Source organism: Rhynchophorus ferrugineus, unplaced genomic scaffold, assembly GCF_030347505.1.
Source record: "Rhynchophorus ferrugineus isolate W39M unplaced genomic scaffold, kcgeb_rfMv2 rfM11, whole genome shotgun sequence".
NCBI classification, from domain to species: domain Eukaryota; kingdom Metazoa; phylum Arthropoda; class Insecta; order Coleoptera; family Curculionidae; genus Rhynchophorus; species Rhynchophorus ferrugineus.
In genome coordinates this window covers 3,054,613-3,075,587 of record NW_027472590.1, presented here as the reverse complement: position 1 = coordinate 3,075,587, position 20,975 = coordinate 3,054,613, and the positions used below count along the sequence as shown (strand labels likewise).

The following is a 20,975-nucleotide window of genomic DNA, read 5'->3' as shown; positions in this document are numbered from 1 at the left end:
GAGTATTAAAAATAAATCTTTTTTTAAGTATTGGGAAATATCAAATAACAAGAATATCGATATATCGGCCAAAAATATCGATATTTTCTCATCATCACTAACATGAAGCATCAAATATAGTAAATGTCAAAAAAATGTATAGCGGTAATTATTTATGCACATTACATAACTTAAAATAATATTATAGAGGAGAAAGTGAAACAGAACCTCCAAAAATAAATTATTATCAATCTCAACTGTTACCAAGAGTCAATATATTAATACTAAATTAAAAAATATATATTCATATATAAATATATATAGTCCGTTCAAAGTTATTTTGTACATACGTCCTTTAAATTTGTGACATCAAAAAGTTGCAATGTTGCCGCATCAACTCTGAGTTTTACTTCAGTTTGGCTTTGACATACAACAAAATTCTGATCTAAATAAAATAATTGAACAAAAATGTTATCAAATAAAATGTATTTTAACACTATACTACATCTAAAAACTAGATTTAATTATACGGCCACAATAGTTTATAGGTTAGAGTTATAACCTCTTATCAGTATTGCTTTCAAGAATTTTACATACGTTTGACAACCAGACAACTTTGACAGGCTCACACGTTTACGTTTTCGAAGTAATTAGATAGCATTGTGTCTCTTTTTAACTAGAATAAAATGAGTAAAATATTAATACAAATAATAATGTCATCCTCAGCTGTCATCAAACGTCAATATATTAGTACTAAATTAAAAAATGTTTAAATAGTGAATAAAAATACATTCAATTTATTATCACATGACTAGATGACATTGTAAAAACTACAGATAAAAATTAATTCCGTATAAACACGGTTAATTAATAAAGTAAACTCGCACTAACAATATCAGTTGTAGCTCGTCGTGTAACATCGTATTGGTTCAACAAACATTTCTTTTCTTGCTGGGATAAATAGTCGGTTGTTTGTACGAACAACAAATGCCGAAATATTTTCCACTGTTTCCGATCGATTCCCTGGAAATATCCTTTCGCTAGACGGTTCCCCGGGGATGCAGATTTACGGATGAGGTCCCAGATGTTCGGGAAAGCCGGTTATTTAATTTGACGGTTAAACGGCTTTTCACCAGACGCTACCGTCTTAGTATGTACGCCGTCATTATTTTTTTAACGCTTTTATATATTTGGTTATTAATACTTAGTAATTACTTATACTTTTGTATAATCTGAGCACAATTAGAAGTTAAAATATTAACAATGAGAGTTAAAAATACCTATACAATGAAATAATAGCAACAAAAATATAAGAAACCAAGAGTAATAAGAAATAAATAATCGAAATACTATGTAATTACTAATCCCTAGTCGTAGACACCTACTAAAACGGCGTTTTAAACAAATCCTATCCAAAATAGAGTTTTTAACATTATTTTTAATATACAGTGATTTAATTGACGTGTATCTAGTAAAGTGACATTACCATGGTAACCGCTGCATTATTAGCCGTTGCTATGGTAGCATTTTTAAACGCTATCATTGTCAGTTTGATTTTCAGCGTATGTGTGGGTATATATAACGCTATTTTAAATGCTACTGTTTGTTAATATTCTATTAGTTAACAGCTTTAATTAAATTAAAATTTTTAAAAGTTTGATTCAACATTTTTTTAAATTTTTATTTCTAATATTTAATGTTTTAAAATGTATTTAAAGTTTATTTTAATTAACGGCTAGTTTGTTTCGTTTCAAACTGTCGAAACGATGGTTGTTTGTTTTTTATTCTGTCACTCTTGTCGTATGACGTATCGAAGGCTGATGAAATAGAAAAACTTACTGTTGAGGTTTACACGGGAATAGACAACACTGCTTTAATTTTAATACTTATTTTATTTGCGTGTTATAAACATTAACAATCATACTAAGATCGACAAAAGCAACAGAAAAAAAATTAACTATGTATATGAGAAAGAAATGGAATGGTAAGAAACATAAAATACGAGAAAATAAAGTGACTTGAGCATGTATTTAGAAGAGTTCAGAAAATGACAAATATGAAGTGGTTAGAATAGAAACTAATAATCAGAAAAAAATAGAAAAATAATCAACAATAGAAAGGCGGGAAAAGTATAAGAAATATACAGAAATTAAATAAAAATTGGACAGAGACTGAACGACACTACCATGGATATATTGATTCATAATTCTTATTTTTTTGCATCAGAAGGTTTATTCACTATAATTTATTACAATTATATATATTTACTACAAACTCTACATGTTTTGAGGTTATGTGGTCATCAAGCGATTTTTTCAAATGTTTTCTTAATTGTTGAAGTACTTCATGAGGAATATATGAGGCATCGATGTGAATGAGTGGTGGTCACAAGGGGCCAAGTCTGATGGGTAAAGTGGCAAAAGTTTATAAAATCAAAACATTTATCTGTACAGCCTATGCTGTTTGATTGGAACGAATGACGCGAAGAAATTTTTAGTTTTTGTCTGTTATATTGCAATATAATATTATTGCAATATAACAGATGTGCAATAATATATATTCAACTGTCTTTTATATTGCAAGTCGGATTACATTATTAATTATTCTGATAATTATTAGAAAATTAAGAATTACAAAATCACAACACCTAGAAGTAGCCTCAATCAACATTAATTTGAGATTAGAGAGAAATGAAAAAGTCAACCATTCGCATATCAGGTGAGTACGATGCATATTCGAACGCTTTTGTCAACTTTTTGTTAAAATATAGATATTTCTTCCTCAAAATAATAAAAACTGCTTAGATTACATGTCCGCCTCTTGAACTATTTAAAACGATTTTCAAGTATTCCCTCTTTGACTTTTAATTTATGGCCAGAATGAATTGAATAATGTTAAACTGTTATTTCTCGGCCTACTATGATAACTTATGTCATTTATACACCTGTATTTTAGCATGTATAATTTACAATCTTTCCAAAATTACAGATGTCACCGGGAAACAGTATCTACCCGCATTTTTTATTTAAAAAAATTCTAAATACTTTTTCGAAAGAGTTTAAATGCACTATTTTTTATGCTTTGTCTTTTATCTATATCCGTCTACCATTAGAATAGCTACGAACTAGGGACATATGTCGAAAATATAAATCATCTTGTAATCCGCAAAATAAACAAAATACACCCCGCCGCCTATTTGTATTTTTAGAATGCCAAAAACCAACAACTAATGATTAATAGTACGGGATAAAAAATGTAAACAAAGCTTACAACCTGACTTATTCCGATAGGGTCATCTTTGCGTACCAGTCTGTTCTCTCTGACACCCGATAAATCAGTAGCGTAACAAAAATACCTGAAAAATCAGTTAAAATACCAAATATGTTAGTGTTAGTACTCATTTATTATTTGCGATCCTATCCCACACATCATTTTCGCCTACTTTTATACTACGTATTGTTTTATAATATCTTTAACGTTAACGTAATTAACTTCAATAACATAGGTTATGTTTAAAGGAAACAAAATAAACTCTCAAATTATTATGGTGTTAACTTATATTATAGAAGAATATAAACACATAACCTCTAACTTGAAATAACCAACTGTCACCATTTTGTCAGATTTTAATACTGTACAATTTTAGTGCGATTTTTATTTGTCTACGCTACTGGGTAACTCTACGGAATACAAGTGCACGTATCACAAAAAGTCCTAAGCCGGACAACGAGTAGTTTTTTACACGCTCTATTGAGCCACCGCCCCATTCAAGCAGGGGATAACAAGGGCACGTGTAAAATTCAATTGTGTTCGGGTATCATTACACGCATTAAAAGTATCAGGAGGGCGTTGAAGTTAGATGAGTATATAATCCTATTATTCTCTCCACTTTACTATCAATCGTTTGCCTCGTTTAACAATCTTTGTGCTTTAAACACTTATCAATATTTACGTTTTAAACAACTTCAATTTATCTTTAAAGAGCATGATGTAACAAATATTGCTAATATATAATTAAAATACCAACAATTTAGAAAATAAAAATAAAGGAATCCAACTTGCATATCATTTTAATAGAAATAAATTGTCAAAACCATCCCTAGTGTTAAAGTCGAGGTTTTAATTGGTTATGTACTACCCTATTCTAAAAGGGGATGTCCCCATATTCTTTAAAGGATTATATTCGATATGATTTGTTATAGCCTTGCCCCTGTACCATGTCCTGGATTAAGCAGGTGTTCAGGAGTTTAGTTGGGACGTATTTTCTATAACTCGACTTTTTTAGTACTGGATGAGGTAATACAAATAATTGCAAAACCACGAATAATATTAATCTTTATTAACAGTATAGGCCCTTTCAAACAAATTTAAAACAATTGTAATACTCCAAAACATATATAATAACGATCATAACTATATAAATCTAAAATGACATAATTTTTTTAAAATTTATTTTCATATTTTCAGACATGATTAAGATTGGTATTTTACTGTATATATTTAGTTGCATACACACCGTGATAGTGTCAATAATTGAAGGAAATTAAAAAATTACCTTCAAAACTTTATTTAGTACTTGTTAGCAAATATATCATATATTTTTGGCTGTTGTAATACAATTTGAGAGAATAACTTACATTTAATTGGTTGCCTAAATATATTTGGCGCCCAATAATTCCCAAGTAGAGATTACCAGAAAATATACAGATTTCTATATAATTTGTATATTTTGCAGAATGTTTGTGTTTATAATCGTCATAGGCAAATCCTGTATGGCGTGATAATCGTGTATGGAAGTAGCTGATTACGATTTTAAAATTTTTCAAGTCGCACAAAAATGTCTCGGCGAAGAGGAGCAGTTACCAGGTCTCAAAAAAACACATCACAAACTGATCCAGACGTACCGGATGAAAGTACAGAAAATATAATCAATGATGTAGTCAGGTACATTATTTTAAAAGCTGACGAAAATTCATGTTATACTAGATCCGAATTGAATAAAAATGTAATTCACAAAAGGGGCCAATGCTTGGATAGTGTTATACAACAAGCCATTAAGGTTTTGGAAGATGTGGGTATTATTATTTTTATACGGATGTTGTTGAAATTGTTTTGTATAAACTTTTAGGTATATGGTTACGAACTTATTGAATATAATGCTGTAAATATGAAAGAAACATTTTATTTTTTAAGAAGTATGTTGCCTCCTCTAGATGATTCGAGTGAAGAAGAAGAAGAAGAATGTGTTTCTAATGATGAAACTGATTCAGATATATCTATTAAAGCTCAAAAGATTCTCTCCCTATTTATTTTATCACATATATTTATGACAAACGCTCCAGTATCGGACAGTGAGCTCTACGACACCACCCTGTTATTATTTTTAAGTTGATGATTTCATTTTTCAGAATCCCTTTATGGTTTTCTAATGTCCCTTGATATTGATGTAGAAGTTAAGCATCCATTTTTCGGTAACGTTAAAGAATACATAAAAACCTTAACAAGGCAACATTACCTTCACTGTGAGTTTGATAACAAAACGAAAAAACAAGCTTTCCAGTGGGGGTTTCGTGCTGAAATTGAAGTTTCAAAGATGGAGGTTTTACAGTTCGTGTGTAAGGTAACTAATTATTTCAATTCACTTATAAGCATATTGTGAGGGTATTATTGATTTACAGATGTATGGAAATAAGCAACCAGAAGACTTTACAGAACAATACAGGGTAGCACAGAATCAGGTCAGAGGGAAAAAAACAAGGATGTAGGGTTGAATTAAGCTAGCCACAGATAACCGATAAAACTTCCATATAAAGTTTATTTTTATACAAAAATTGTATCTCCTTAACTAATACAATATAAATAAAAAGATATATAAAAACGTTGAATCTCTTTGGTCCTTACATTCCATTGTAAGCTGGGCCGCCGCCTCCTTCTGGAACCACCCAGTTGATGTTCTGGCTGGGGTCCTTGATGTCGCACGTCTTGCAATGGATGCAGTTCTGGGCATTGATCTGTAGTCGCTGTCCCTCTCCAGAATCGAGTGGCACGAACTCGTACACACCAGCGGGACAAAAACGACCTTCGGGTCCGTCGAAGATGCCCAAGTTTCGTTTGACGGGCACCGTGTCGTCCTTCAGGGTTAGGTGAGCGGGTTGGTCGCCTTCGTGGTTGGTTCCGGTCAACGCAACCGACGTCAGCAGATCGAAACTGATTTTCCCGTCGGGTTTCGGGTACTCGATAGGTTTAGACTCCTTGGCCGGCTTAAGCCTCTTATAGTCCGGATCTGGAACGAAAATAAACAGCGAGGACGTTGGATCGACGTAAGTAGGCCGTGGACTCACCTCCGTGTTTGAACGTCCACGGTTCCCGACCTCCCAGTACCACGGAGAATCCGCTGTATGCAATTCCGCCATAAAGACCCAAGGGGGTGTGGAAACTAGGTCTTATGTTTCTCACAGCTTTCAATTCCTTATACACCCAGCTGTTTTTAAACTTCTCTTCGTAGCTGAAGGGTTGGAAAGCTTCGGTTTTTTGTTTCTCGCCGGAAATCGTTTCATACACACTTTCAGCAGCTAACATACCACTTTTCATGGCATTGTGACTACCTAAATGATTATTATTTCATATTATCATATTCGGTTAGTGATAAGGTATGAATGAGTAGATTTTCGTTGTTAATAAAAATGTAATTAACTCATCTTGTTCATTAACATTAAGGAAGTTATGTAGAAAGAAGGAAATTAAATAATGAAAAGTATAAACAAAAATTGATACAGATTACACCATTACCAAAAATAAATATAGTAAATGGAGCAAAGAAACACCTATATTCAAGATTTTAGTGAAATGAACTTGAATGAAGAAAATGAACAATTGATGAACGATAACAAATGAAAAAACAAACAACAACGGGCCAAATCATTAATAAAAAAATTTTCGTTACGTACTAACCTTTAACTTTCGGCAAGTTAATGAAACCTGCGGCACAGCCTACTAAGCATCCTCCGGGGAAAGTGAGCTTGGGGATACTCTGAAAACCGCCCTCCACCAAAGCCCTGGCGCCGTACGATATCCTATTGCCGTCCTCGAAGTAATGCTTTATGGACGGATGGTGTTTGAACCTGCAAAGAAACAAAAGTTACCGCATTACCGGTCTTTGAATATTCAGTACCTTTGGAATTCCTTGAACGGGCTCAGATAGGGATTGGTGTAATCCAAACCAACGACGAATCCGACGGCGATAAGGGGTGTCTCGTCGTTTAAGTGATACAGGAAGGATCCTCCGTAGGTGTTCTTATCCAAGGGCCAGCCGATGGTGTGTTCCACGCGACCCGGCTTATGTTTGGATGGGTTTATTTCCCATAACTCTTTCAAACCTGGAATCGGAGTAGTCAGACCGGACCGTACAACGTTTATATTAACATTACTTACCAATTCCATATGTTTGGGGTTCGGAGTTCTTCCTCAGATCGAAGCGGTTAATGATTTGTTTGGTTAGATGTCCGTGACAGCCTTCGGCGAAGATCGTGCATTTGGCGTGGAGTTCCATGCCTCTTTCGAAGTTATCCTTGGGGCTCCCGTCTTTGGCGATGCCCACGTCATTGGTCGCGATACCTTTAACGCTCCCGTCTTCGTGGTACAGGACCTCGGAAGCCGCGTAACCCGGATAAATCTCAACGCCCATGGCCTCAGCTTGCTCTCCCAGCCACTGGACGACGTGTCCCAACCGGACGATATAGTTCCCGTGATTATACATCGGAGTTCCTGACGAAATATCATTTGTTCAATACATAAATCGATTTAGGGCAAGGAACCCAACCTGGAAGGACTGGTATCGGAATCCTGCCGGTGCTGGTTAACAGACCGAACTTATCCTCCGTTACGGGGGTATTCAGAGGCGCGCCCTTCTCTTTCCAGTCGGGGATCAGTTCGTTCAGAGCCGTGGGTTGTAGCACCGCGCCTGACAGTATATGACCACCGATTTGTGACGCCTTCTCGACGATGCACACCTAAAAAATCAATGTTCCGTATAGACCACCGATCAAGTGTGCCGTGATTTCGATTCTACTGACCCTGATTTCCTTCCCATCCGCTTCCGCCAGTTGTTTGGCTCTTATAGCCGCGCTCATTCCAGCTGGACCGCCGCCGACTATCAGAATATCAGTTTCGTCGGCGAATCTTTCCATATTTGCATCTAGAATGTGTAATTTAAGAGAAATTAATCCTTTCAGGGTAAGTAATAGTTTTATCATGACATTTATGTCAGACAGAAATTGTGAAGAATATATATTATAAATTTAAATAGTTTAGATACTTATAGTGGTAGAAAAATAGTGTTTTAAGCTGTGCATACATTCTCATGCTATTGAAGAACGATTATCTGAATATAATTATAATATAATGCTGCTGGGGCATGGTCGTAAATTTATGTTTGTGATTGTTTAAAATTTGTGAATGTTCTAGGCAAGAGTGTAAAATCCGGCAAGGAAAATGATCCCAGTCACGCCAGTAACCAGGCTGGGTAAGACCGGATGTCTTCTGGGATGATTTTGGTCACTCGCCAGTCGGTAGACTTAATGCTGAGGACCGTGGTTCGGAGCCCACGTTAAGCTTTAGGTCCAGTCCAGATAAACCCATAGTTGGTAAAAGGAGACTTTAAAATATGTATAAAAAAATGATATCAATAAAATAATTCGTTATATGTTTAATTCATGATAATATATATTGTATAATTTTCATATTATATCACTCAAATTACGAATATTAATACACGAGATAACGATGTTTTTTTTTCTTACTCAAATAGTAGTTGTTAAAAATAGAACCTACTTTTATTTATTATTATATAATGAGAAATATGTTAAAATAATTTAGAATAAATAATTTTTTAATGAAAAAACAGCTGAAGGTTCCTTAATGGGCATTTTGGATATTTTTTTCAATTTATAAATAAAAACTAACTTTATTTCAATCATAGTGCATTTTATATTAAAATTACCTTTCCATCTTGGGTCTTTTTCTCTCGGATGAATGGTATAGTGTGTTGTTATCTTGGGAAATTGATCGGAATATTTTCTTATTTGACCTAACTGCTTAACTAGAAAATATGGTTAGTTATATTTAAGAGTCCAAAGGTTATTTCATGATATATTAAAAATAAAATAAACCTCCAGGCAATAATTGTATTATTACATATAATTATTTTAAGTTATAAAAGTTTATATATTTTATATAATTTATTTTCGACAAATTAATTAAATATTCTGAACTAAAATTAAGTCTTACCTATTTTAAATGAATTCCCTAAATGCAAACTCATTTTCTCTTATTTTAACAAGGAATTGTATAATTAAATGTAACAGAAATACCTTACTCAAAAAAAAAACAAAAAATCAAAGTCCAACTCAAAGGTTCAAACAAAATATATCAAAATAAACTGAGCTCAGTGCAATTTCATTTGTTTACCAGTTTCAATTCTCATATGTTCGATGATGATTTTAAGGTTGCCAACAAAACGACTCTTATCTATAATTGTGATTTTATTTAAAACGAACTTATATCATACATATAATACTAAATAATGTAAGAAGTCACAGCTCTGAATGCTTTTTCTCCTCTTCTATGTTGATGTCTCCCATATATAGGTCTTCAAATACTTCTTTGTCCAAAATATCACTACAACATTAATAAGAGTATTTTCATCTGTAATAACATTGTGGGAAAACAAAAATGATACGGCAACACCGACTGTTTGGAAACAGACATTTGACAAGATTGTAGAAATTTGTTTTTTGGGTTGCCGAACGAATTTTAACTAAATAAAATTACCTGACATCCGTTGATTTTTCGAAAAATTTATCTAATAAACCTAGTTTATAGAATACATTCAATCCATATTTAGCTGCTAGGTCACGAGAATTTTTGACATTTACGCCTTCACCCAAACAGATCTAAATAATAATGTATGGAAAAAGGTTTAACAAAACTCACTATCAATAAATTAACTTACAAAAGCTGGTTTTGTTCCCAATCCTAGGACTGCGTAGTGTTTTTCATTCTCAAGGTACTCAGTATATTGTACTTCTATGTTTAAAAGGTGACCTAATTTTAAGATTTGCTCAGAAGCTGAGCGGATTTGTTTGTCACCTTTTTTCTTATTAGGTTTGGCATCATCCTGAAAATGGACTTTATAAAATCCACTTAATATCGTAAAGACTAATGTAAATTACCTCTGACGTGCCTTGTACTTTACCAATAAGACTTTTGCCAAAATCAACAACATTGTCAAACATTCTATCGATCTTATCGAAAGTAGTCTTTACAATTTTGTTTTTCTTATTTTTATTTTTGGACTTCTTTGATTTGTTGCTGTTTGTGTGTTTATCGTCTACCTCAGGAATATTCATTAAACCAGGTAACATATTTTCAGCAGCGATCCTTTTGGATTCCTTTTTAGATTTCCCTGATCCAGTGACTTCCAAATCACCGACCACGCATTTTGTTGTAAATGTTTTTTTATGGGCTGGCCCAAATTCGTCGATTATCTCGAAGTTAACAGCCAAATTACGTTTTTGAGCTGCCTCGTACACAATAGAAATGGGTGATTTTATCATTTGTTTTTGTTCTTTGCAATTACCTGAAATGAAGGTAAGTTATCTAATCATCATTTTCTATAATTAATTGTCTACCCTTTGCTTCACATGAGAACTCCTCTTTGTTTGTGTTAATGTGATTTAAAGCTTTAAATGCAGCTTCGTTACGAGCATTTTTTATTGTTTGAGCCTCTCCATAAAATTTAACGTCGTTAACATTAAGACGGACTTTGAAAGGTCCCTTCGTGTCAGAATCATCTCTTCTAACGTGAACAGTATCATTAGAATGAACCGTGTCATTCAGTTTTTGCAAATATGATTTTTTCTCTGGAATGTCTGGTGATGTAGTCTTGCTTTCTAGTTGTTCCTGAAAGGCACCTTATTTATATGTCTATATTTAACTAAACAATATTGAATACCAGAATATCATTAACTACAGTGTACTGCACAGTCATCCCTAACTTTAAAGCTAAATTGTTTAGTAAAGCTACAGGTGTCTCCGACTTTTCACTCTTTTTGATCTTCAAAGGGGGATGTTGATATTCTGTATTTTTCAGAGCCATCTGTGCAGCTTTCCTTTGAGCATTCTTCAAGCTTTTACCATGTGCTGAATAATTTTCGTTTCCTAAATACAATGTGATGGTAAAAACTTTATTGTGCGGAGGTCCCTGAAAATTTTGATATATAATTCCATTTAATAATTTCACATTAATATACCTCCTCATTAATTAATTCATATGAAAAATTAATGTCGTTATATTGAGCTAATTCGTGAATAGAACTTAATGCGGATTTGTCTTCTGCTGGTTCACTAGTCAAACCTAAAACCTCCAGCCAATGAAAACAAATAAACTGTTACTGAATAACTACCTTCAAATGTTTTTGGTACAGAGGGATTATTTTTCCAAGTTTCCGATGAGGTATCTTCATTCTGCAAAGTTAAAAGCGTCCCTGAAATAGAACCTTTAATAATAGGGAATTAACTGCAAACATTTTTAATTACCAACAATACAGTCTTTGTCCCCAAAAATGTTTTTTATGTCATTTAATGACAATCCATAACTTAAGCTTAACAGGGAAAATAGTAGTATATAATTAATGCAAATCATTTTCAAAGAAATATGAAGCGAAAATATCTATGACCGGGGGAACACCTCAGCAAAATATTATAGAGCTGTAGGGATGAACAAAATAAATTTTTTTATCAAACTATCGATATTTTTAGAAACTATAACCCTAAAGAGAATCATATTTTTCTGAATATTTTAAAGAATAGTGATATTTTTGATAGACCTTTAAAATTAAATAGCAAAATTTACAAAACCTTCATCCAATTTCAAAATTAAGTACCAATTTTAAACGTTTATTAAAAATTACATTTAATTAAATTTAGAAAATATAGGCTAAAAAAAATTCCATCTATCGACCTAAAAACTCGATATTTTTTTCAGAAAATATAATTATAAAAATATATCGCGATATTTTTCCGCATCCCTAATTTTTAGCATGTACTAAACACCTAAACATAGAATAAAGGAATAAAAAAGTTTCGTTATTCTATGGTACTAAATCCACACTTTTACTTAGAGTTTCAGTTTAATTTAATGATTGTATATTATTATTGAATATATTTTTTATTAAACTAATGTGTTTTACTAAAAACATTTCATATATTCTCGATATTTCATTTTAATAATTCAGTAAATAACTTAAGAAGAAGGCTTTATTTTGACAACGGAATGTTGGGTTAGAATAATTTAAGCCTATTATTTTTAAATCTATGTCAACACAGTTTATTGGAACTATTCATTAAATGATATAAATTTTAATAATTTTAAAGGCACATTTTAAAAGTTCTATTACTTATTCAACATGAAAACGGTTATTATGGTGGCAGAGAAGCCGTCTCTAGCTGCGTCTCTTGCCAGTATACTTAGCAACGGCAAAAATAGTTCTCGGAAAGGTTTGCGAACTTAACGTGCCTGCGATGATTTATTAACAAAAAGTTACTTTAAAGGTTTCAATGGGGCCTGTTCAGTACATGAATGGAATGGAAATTTTCTCAGCACTCCTGCTAGATTTAAGATGACCTCTGTATGTGGCCATGTACTGGGTGTTGACTTTATCAACAAATATAATAATTGGGATAGAGTGGATCCAGTTGAGCTGTTCTCATGTCCAATAGAGAAAAAGGAAGCTATGCCTAAATTAAAAATGCCTGCATATCTTGCTTCTGAAGCCAAGGGTTGTGACTATTTGGTCTTGTGGCTGGATTGTGACAAGGAAGGTAAGCATAAGTTGCGTTGTGGTTTTGTCTGAGAGTTTTGTTGGTTTTCTTTTTTAGGCGAAAATATATGTTTCGAGGTTATGGCATCAGTAGCTAAAAGTATGAATACAAATGTTTATTCGGACAATGTTACGTACCGTGCAAGATTTTCTGCTATCACTGAGAAGGATATTAAGGCAGCTTTTAATAACTTAGGTAAATTTGTATTACTTTGGTTTCTAGTAGTGTAATGACGTTCTTTTATAGTTCATCCGAACGAAAACGAGGCTAAAAGTGTCGATGCTCGCCAAGAGCTCGATCTTAGAATAGGTTGCGCCTTTACGAGATTCCAAACCAAGTTTTTCCAAGGTAAATACGGCGATCTTGACGCCTCGCTAATCTCTTACGGACCGTGTCAAACACCGACTCTCGGTTTCTGCGTTCAGAGGCACGACGAGATCCAGTCTTTTAAACCGGAGACTTACTGGATGGTGCAGGTTTCTGTTCGAACCAAGGACGACCTAGAGATCCCGTTAGAGTGGGAGAGAGTGAGGTGTTTTGACAGAGACGTGGCCAATATGTTCTTGCAGCTGGTCAAGCAGGAGAAAGAAGCGAGGTGGTGACCCGGTTTGGTGCTTTACCATTTTTACGTTTGCTTTTTTAGAGTGGTAAGCGTGACGTCGAAGGAAAAATGCAAGGCCCGCCCGGTAGCTTTAAACACGGTGGAATTGATGCGGGTGGCGAGTTCGGGACTGGGAATGGGACCCCATCACGCTATGCAGATCGCTGAGAGGCTATACACTCAAGGGTATATAAGTTACCCTAGAACCGAGACGACGAAATACCCAGAGAACTTTGATTTGGTGTAAGTTGCTTTGTATACCATCGATGGGTGAGTGAATAAATGAAATATATCTCGCAGAGGGACTTTGAAACAACAGCAAAACAGTAGCGATTGGGGCGAGGATGTTAGAGCGATACTGGAGCAAGGAATTAGTCGACCTAAGCAAGGTCATGATGCAGGTAATAAAAATGCGGGTTTTAAATTTAAAAAAATCGTACTATATAGTTTGTAAATTACTTTTCACACCAGAGGATATTTTCCTTCTCGTTTTATAATTAAAAATGCTGCCTAATACGTTCGAACGCTAAAGCAAAAGTTGTTCGTTTGTCAGATATCTGCAAAATTCTTCAAAACACTAGATAATAATAAGAAGTCGGCAAACCTTGTACAATATATATTCTCTTTCTTCCAATAAAAAGTATATAAAAAATAAGACAAAAGCCAATTTCTAATGTGAAGCCTAAAAAACAATAAACATAAAGTCTACATATATCAAAGATTCTGACTGATATCCCCCAAATAAAAGGCAATAAAGCCCATCATTATTTTTTTCATGGCTTTTTTACCAACAATAAAAATATGGAGGTTGCTTTTTTTATGATCGAAAAAGTAAAATTTCTCAAATGTCAGTGCTTTTCACGGCTCTCTATGATTCCGGCTAATTGACTTACGTGAAATCAAAACACCAAAGGGCATTTTAATCCGCATAGCTGTGTCTATCATGTGAACTTGAAATTTGAATAGATGACATGTTTTTGACAATTAACGTTCATATTTAGTTGAACTGATGACATAACGTTGTTTTTGAAACATCGTAGAGACCATAATTAACAGAAAGACCTACGGAAATATTTTTAAAATTCTGAATCCGATACGAACTTGCATTATGATGAATGTTATTTCAGGTGACCATCCACCGATCACGCCCATGAAAGCGGCCAGCAGAAACGACTTAGACGGCGATGCCTGGAAACTGTACGATTACATAACCAGACATTTCATAGGAACTTTAGCGCGAGACTGTAGATATTTGAGTACCAGCATTAAGATCGTCATTAACAACGAAGTGTTTTATGTAACCGGAAAAACCTTGATCGACCCAGGGTATACCAGCGTCATGACGTGGCAGGTTGGTTTTCTCGTGTGTTATTTTATTATTACTGCAACAGTTTGTTCTTCCAGGCTTTCGGTAAGAACGAGATCGTGCCAAACCTAACCGAAAACGAAATGGTACCAATACAAGGAGCCAAGTTAACTGAACACCAAACCTGCCCCCCTGATTATCTGACCGAAGCCGAACTCATTACCTTGATGGAGAAGCATGGTATCGGTACCGACGCTTCCATCCCTGTTCATATAAACAATATATCCCAGAGGAATTATGTAACTGTTACACCGGGTAGAAGACTGAAGCCCACGACGTTGGGTATTGTGTTGGTGCACGGATATCAGAAGGTGTGATACTTTTTTAACGTTTTTGTTCTGTTGCTTGACTTGTGTTTTAGATTGATGCGGAGTTGGTGCTGCCCACCATGAGATCTGCCGTGGAGGAACAACTGAACCTTATTGCCTTGGGTAAGGCGAATTTCGGTGCCGTCCTCAAGCACACCATCGATATTTTCAAGTTAAAATTCCAGTATTTCGTGAAGAACATCGACGGCATGGACCAGTTGTTCGAGGTGTCGTTCTCGCCTCTCAGCGCTTCGGGAAAAGCTCATTCCCGTTGCGGGAAGTGCCGGCGGTACTTGAAGTACATTCAGGCCAAGCCGGCCAGGTTGCACTGTCCCCAGTGCGACGAGACCTACAGTTTACCTCAGAACGGCACGATTAAGTTGTTCAGAGAGTTGAAATGCCCCTTGGACGAGTTTGAGTTGCTCTATTGGACCACCGGCAACAAAGGAAAGAGTTTCGTGTTCTGTCCTTATTGCTACAATAATCCACCATTCAAGTAAGTATACAAATTGTGCCATTGACACTTAACAAAATCTTTTTTTTTAATTGAAATGTACTAGAATTGGTGGATGCGCCTATTTTTTAAAAAATGGGTTTTTTTGGTAATTTTCTGATCTTTTTATTTAGCTATTTTCATCAATATTGTATTGTCGTATATTTTGTTCCTTATTATCCATTGTAATATTTTTTAATTGTTTATTGTATTCTTCATTGTTTTCTGTCCTTACTGTTATAATAATCTACCTTCCAGTTAGTTCTGAGAATTCTGCCATTAAACATTTAACAAAACACTTCTTCGAATTTGAATATTATTGAAATTGGTGGATGCGCTTAATTCTTTCCCTTCTCTGGTTCTGGTTATTCCACATTGTTTTCGGTTAAAGTTTTCTGTTCTGTCCTTATTGCTACAATAATCGATCGTTCAAGTAACTTCTATCAGAATTGGTGGATGCGCACATTCTTTTCAACTCTCGGGTTCTGGTTATTCTCTACTGTTTTTAAATAATTTCCTGACAGTTTTTTTTAGTTACCTTCGTCAGTATTCTATTGCCATATATTTTGTTTCTGATTCTTCATTCTGATTTTTTAACAGTCGGAAATGGTGGATGCGCTCTTTTTTTCGATGATTTAGTTCCCGTTATTTCTCATTGTTTTTCGTTAATTTTTAGGCAGTATTGTCTAGTTATCTTCAACAGTGTTATATTGCCATATATTTTGTTTCTGATTATCGACTGCAAAACACTATATTTTCCATTCTGTAGTATTTGTGTGACTGTTTTTTTTAACAATCTCATTCATTTTATCTTTTTTTTTTCATCATCTCATTTTATTACCATTTAATTGTTTCTTTATAGAGATATGAAGAAAGCGAATGGTTGTAATTCATGCACCCATCCCACCTGTTCTTACGGTTTAAACGCGAACGGTGTATGTAACTGTGCTGAATGCGAAGCCGGTGTCTTGGTACTGGACCCATCCTCAGCACCTAAATGGAAGTTAGGATGCAACAGGTAGCGCGACCATCCGCAAAACAGCTTAAAACCAAAACAATTATGATCGTTTCCAGGTGCGATACCATCATCAACCTGTTCGACGACGCCCAGAAGATCACCATCCTGGAAGACAGCTGTCTGTGTGGGGCCCAGCTGGTCAACGTCGAGTACAAAGCGGAGAAATCGAAACTGCCCAATCAGGTGACGGAAATGAAGGGCTGCGTCTTTTGCACCGCCGAATTTGCCAAGTTGGTGGATCGACCGAAGACGGCCGTGGTGAGCAGGCCTCGCCGGCCTTTCAGGGGCGGAAAGGTGGCAGGGGGCAGAGGTGGACGAGGTGGAGGTGGGAAAGGTCGAGGTAAACCCAAAGACAAAATGGCACAATTAGCTGCGTATTTCGTCTGAGTAACCATAATCATACTGCAATCAATTGAAGAGTAACAAATTAACATTAGGCCTATGGAGTGTAATAAGATACTTTATATTTATTTTATTATATTTATATTACCTTGTCGTTCTTTTTCGAATATATAAATTAAATAAATGTATATTAACCAAACGAGCTGGTAATGTAGATAGTTCTGGTATCCTTGGTGTTATAATAATAACAACTCTACCTCACACTAACGATAATAATGTATATTTAATAAGTACGATTCCGATTTAATACGAATCAAGTTGTGTGTACATTAATTATTTATTAATACAGTTGATAAAAATTTTGTTTTGCATCAATAAATTTAGTAATTCGGAATTACGAGTTTCATATTTATTTTTAGATCGATTCCCGATGTCGAAACAGTTTACTAAGATCGTAAATTGATCGAACAAGTCCAAATTAAATTCGGATTATTTTTGATTCAACGATTTGTTGGGGGACGGTGGAGTAAGTCGGGACGGTTTTTTGACTGTCAGAATTGGTTGATGCGCTTCATTTTTTTGCAGTACTATAGTTTCAGTTACTCCCCATTGTTTTTAGATAAACTTATAGAAGGGGTCATTCATTTATTACGTAAGACGGTGTGGGGGAAGGAAAAGAGTCGACCATGTCATATTTTTTCAATAATAGAAATTAAAATAAATCAAACGTATATTTTATTTTCTTTAGATTCTTATCTAGTAAATATTGAACAGGAGAGAGGGTTTTGGTGTATTATTTGTTCTTAAGGTGGTAGGGGGTCAAAAATTGGTACAAATCGTCTTAAGTAATAAATTAATGGCACCCACTCGAAATGGTGGATGCGCATATTTTTTTATTATCGTAATTCACCACATATTCTTCATTATTTTTTGTTATTTCGTGAAGGTTTTATTTAGGTACCCTCATCGTTATTGTATCGCATATTTTGTTTGTTTATTGTCCTCAATTTATTTTAATTTGGGAAGTTTTGCTTCTATAGTTGCGGAATTGGGGAATGCGCTTTTTTACTCTATGATTCTGGGTTATTCCTGTTTATTTTTTATCATTTCCATACATATTTTAATTTAATTTCTGTGTCAGTATCATATAGTCCTTATATTTTGCTTATAAATAACGATTTTAATCTGCTCTTGTTGACAGACTGTACCAATACCAAAGTGACACCAATAAGAACGAATATTTGTACGGGGTAATCGTGTTTTTCTAGGAAATCTCGGCCATCTTATGTTTACCAACTAAACCAGCGTAAATATCCGAGATTATCGTTGAATAGGATAAAGTATTTATCCAGTTTCCCCTGTTCACTGCATAAAATAATAATAAAAATGTAATTGACAGCCTATTTTTAACAATTACTTCATAAAGTTAACCTACGCTGACCTTTCATTCAAAGATAACAACCCCATGAGTGTTCCAAGTCGGTTTTTTATCGTACGAACTGTCAGCCTTAGTATAAATATGACGGCTTTACGGTTAACATTCGGGGCGTTTTTCGTTTCCTGTCTCTTGTTGAGTTCGGCGTTCGCCTGCGAACCGTCGTTTTTCGGCACCAACGTGACCCTGGGAGGCGCTAAGGACGTCAAGAATATCACCGGCTGCTTTTCACCCGTGGAGAAATTGGTGAGGGTCTCATTGATTCAGATCCTGGACGAGAACGTGCCCGTACTGAGGAAAGGCGCCATCTCCGGCCTGCCCAACTTGGTGGACATCATCATCGAGAACAGCAGCGTCACCGACCTGGAGAGCGGATGCTTCACGGACCTGCCCAAGCTCTACCTGATCAAGCTGCGACACAACAATTTCAACACGGTACGAGACGGCGTATTCAACAACCTGCCGGTCACCGAACTGTGTCTGAGCAACAACAGCATCGAGAGCATCCATCCCAAGGCCTTCAACGACATCCCCAACCTCAGCGTCTTGATCCTGGACCAGAACAAGATCGGCTATTGGTCGGGCGAATGGTTCGTACGCAGTCCGAAGATAGCCGTGCTCAATTTCGAGTATAACTGGATCACGAACATCCCCACGGCGGCGCTACAGAACGTCAACGGTGTCCACTACGACGCCAATGTCAACTTGAACGTGTCCACCAACGTTTATCTGAACAACAACCGCATCAAGTACTTGAGCGACGGAGCTTTTAACGGCATCGAGATCTTCGGATGGTTGTTCCTCCACAAAAACGAACTGGAAGAAATCAGCGAGGCTAGCTTGGGGACCCTGAAGAAAGTCGACTGGATCAGGCTCGAGCATAACCAGCTGAAATGCATTCCCAGGAAACTGGTGGAAATATCGCCTAAGGTACTCTGGTACATGAGTCACAATCCCTTGACGGACGAATGTAAAATATGGTATGACAGTTTAAAAAATTAATAATAAAAACAGTTCCAAAAAAACGCAAGTATGTTATAAGACGTAATGTATTATTAGCCTTTAATTTGTATTATAGATAATTAGTCTAAGAAATCCTATTTATATTACTATAGATGTGTTCGGAAAAGTTCAAATTATCATTTATATTTAGTTTTAAAATAGTATAACAATTTAAATAAAAACCTTAAAACACATCTTCGTTTCATTTCATCATAATTATCTCACAAACCCTTTAAACTAAGCATTATCGATTTAAGATGAATTATTTACAATCAAGTTTTCTCAGAATTTTACAGTGTTTTGTTTATCACATAACTCAATTTTTCGAGCAAACCAATACCAGATCTGTAAGAAACTATTGTATAGTAGAGTTTGTCCTGGGTAGAAACAAACATATAATAATTAATATAAAAAACCTTTATTTTATGTTTGATGGTGCACTATATATATAACAAAATACGTTACAAAATTTGAAACATTCTTTCAAAGAAAAAGTTAATATATTTAGCTTTTTATAGAGCAATAATTAAACAGCAAGAAATTAACGTTACAATAAATAGCAAAAAAATATATACTCAGCTTTTTGTTCTATCAATGGAATTTATACATCAGTTTTCTAGAGATTACGGAAGTTTCATATTAGCTTAGTTGGTTGGAAATGCTGGTAATAACTCCGGGTATAATCAACCATCAGGTCGGCTTGGCATTCAGGGACATGACTAATATAGGCGCCAGGAGAACCACCATATCTTGTGAATGCTGGTACGACGGTTTCTGGTGCTAGTACTGTATTGTCTTCAATCACACAGCAATCTCTCAGAACGCATCTTCGACCCTACCAATAATATCACGGTTTTCTGATGAACCAGATTAATGTAAATAAAAAGGAACTTACAATGACACAATTTTTTCCTATATGAACATAATTTCCTATATCAGTTGCATTCACCAGTGTTCTTTCGCCGATAAACACATGATCTCCAATAGACAGTTTAAAGAAGGCTACTCTAAAACAAAAAATAAGATCTATTTTACCAAAAAATAATAGACAACACCTGGATGACTCACCCTTTGCTAAATTTTTTATACGGAGGACGCAGCACGGCTTCTTTACTAATAATACAGTACCTCCCTGTCCTAACGTTAGCTAAATCACCCCTAATTATGGCTTCAGCCTGCACTATAACTTTACCTTGTAGAATTATGTTTTGGGAACCGCACAGTACTGTCTGACGACACACCTTATTTCCTGAAGCCTAAAACCAATCAGCAGTTTAAAAACTATAATATTTTGCATCGTTGACTTAATTACTGTTTCAACGTAATCATTTTTGCTGTAATTTATGTCTTGTAGTTCCATTGTTTATTTCGTTCAACTTGTCAGTTTAATGACATATAACCTATTTCTTCTTCTCTTTAACACTGGCAACTGTACTTGAAGGCTTATTTATACATAAACGTATTTATACATATATATAAACCCCAATTAAAATTCATTCAATTTAATAAAAGTATTAACTTTATTCGATTTAATGATTACATTAGGAAGAAT

At 34.9% G+C, this 20,975-nt stretch overlaps 6 protein-coding genes across 6 annotated transcripts; 3 read left to right on the top strand and 3 right to left on the bottom strand.

Annotated features, from left to right (window-relative positions):
• The first annotated feature begins 4,195 nt into the window (after positions 1-4,195).
• LOC143205061 (non-structural maintenance of chromosomes element 3 homolog) lies at positions 4,196-5,858 on the top strand. Its single transcript, XM_076418066.1, has 5 exons — positions 4,196-4,275; positions 4,715-5,050; positions 5,108-5,330; positions 5,388-5,599; positions 5,658-5,858. Exons 2-5 carry the CDS (start codon positions 4,817-4,819, stop codon positions 5,742-5,744), a joined length of 756 nt encoding a protein of 251 aa, XP_076274181.1. The 5' UTR covers positions 4,196-4,275; positions 4,715-4,816; the 3' UTR covers positions 5,745-5,858.
• Positions 5,768-9,494, bottom strand: Etf-QO (Electron transfer flavoprotein-ubiquinone oxidoreductase). The gene is made up of 9 exons (XM_076418062.1): positions 9,265-9,494; positions 8,978-9,076; positions 8,052-8,173; positions 7,799-7,988; positions 7,411-7,743; positions 7,151-7,355; positions 6,931-7,100; positions 6,321-6,584; positions 5,768-6,262 (listed from the first exon to the last, which is right to left on the bottom strand). The coding sequence occupies exons 1-9, from the start codon at positions 9,296-9,298 to the stop codon at positions 5,877-5,879; spliced, it is 1,803 nt and encodes a 600-aa protein (XP_076274177.1). The 5' UTR covers positions 9,299-9,494; the 3' UTR covers positions 5,768-5,876.
• Positions 9,495-9,500: 6 nt separating this feature from the next.
• On the bottom strand, positions 9,501-11,742 carry LOC143205059 (maternal effect protein staufen). The gene is made up of 9 exons (XM_076418063.1): positions 11,575-11,742; positions 11,442-11,522; positions 11,289-11,392; positions 10,991-11,239; positions 10,668-10,938; positions 10,209-10,615; positions 9,989-10,153; positions 9,808-9,929; positions 9,501-9,654 (listed from the first exon to the last, which is right to left on the bottom strand). The coding sequence occupies exons 1-9, from the start codon at positions 11,678-11,680 to the stop codon at positions 9,570-9,572; spliced, it is 1,590 nt and encodes a 529-aa protein (XP_076274178.1). The 5' UTR covers positions 11,681-11,742; the 3' UTR covers positions 9,501-9,569.
• A 547-nt stretch (positions 11,743-12,289) lies between these two features.
• On the top strand, positions 12,290-17,380 carry Top3beta (DNA topoisomerase 3-beta). Its single transcript, XM_076418061.1, has 11 exons — positions 12,290-12,534; positions 12,589-12,858; positions 12,916-13,053; positions 13,105-13,453; positions 13,502-13,702; positions 13,760-13,860; positions 14,587-14,810; positions 14,864-15,136; positions 15,187-15,629; positions 16,489-16,644; positions 16,701-17,380. The coding sequence occupies exons 1-11, from the start codon at positions 12,444-12,446 to the stop codon at positions 17,029-17,031; spliced, it is 2,577 nt and encodes an 858-aa protein (XP_076274176.1). The 5' UTR covers positions 12,290-12,443; the 3' UTR covers positions 17,032-17,380.
• A 965-nt stretch (positions 17,381-18,345) lies between these two features.
• On the top strand, positions 18,346-19,617 carry LOC143205060 (uncharacterized). The gene has a single exon (XM_076418065.1). It carries the CDS (start codon positions 18,452-18,454, stop codon positions 19,421-19,423), a length of 972 nt encoding a protein of 323 aa, XP_076274180.1. The 5' UTR covers positions 18,346-18,451; the 3' UTR covers positions 19,424-19,617.
• Positions 19,618-19,825: 208 nt separating this feature from the next.
• On the bottom strand, positions 19,826-20,877 carry DCTN5-p25 (Dynactin 5, p25 subunit). Its single transcript, XM_076418067.1, has 4 exons — positions 20,736-20,877; positions 20,492-20,679; positions 20,319-20,430; positions 19,826-20,258 (listed from the first exon to the last, which is right to left on the bottom strand). The coding sequence occupies exons 1-4, from the start codon at positions 20,781-20,783 to the stop codon at positions 20,058-20,060; spliced, it is 549 nt and encodes a 182-aa protein (XP_076274182.1). The 5' UTR covers positions 20,784-20,877; the 3' UTR covers positions 19,826-20,057.
• Positions 20,878-20,975: the final 98 nt, after the last annotated feature.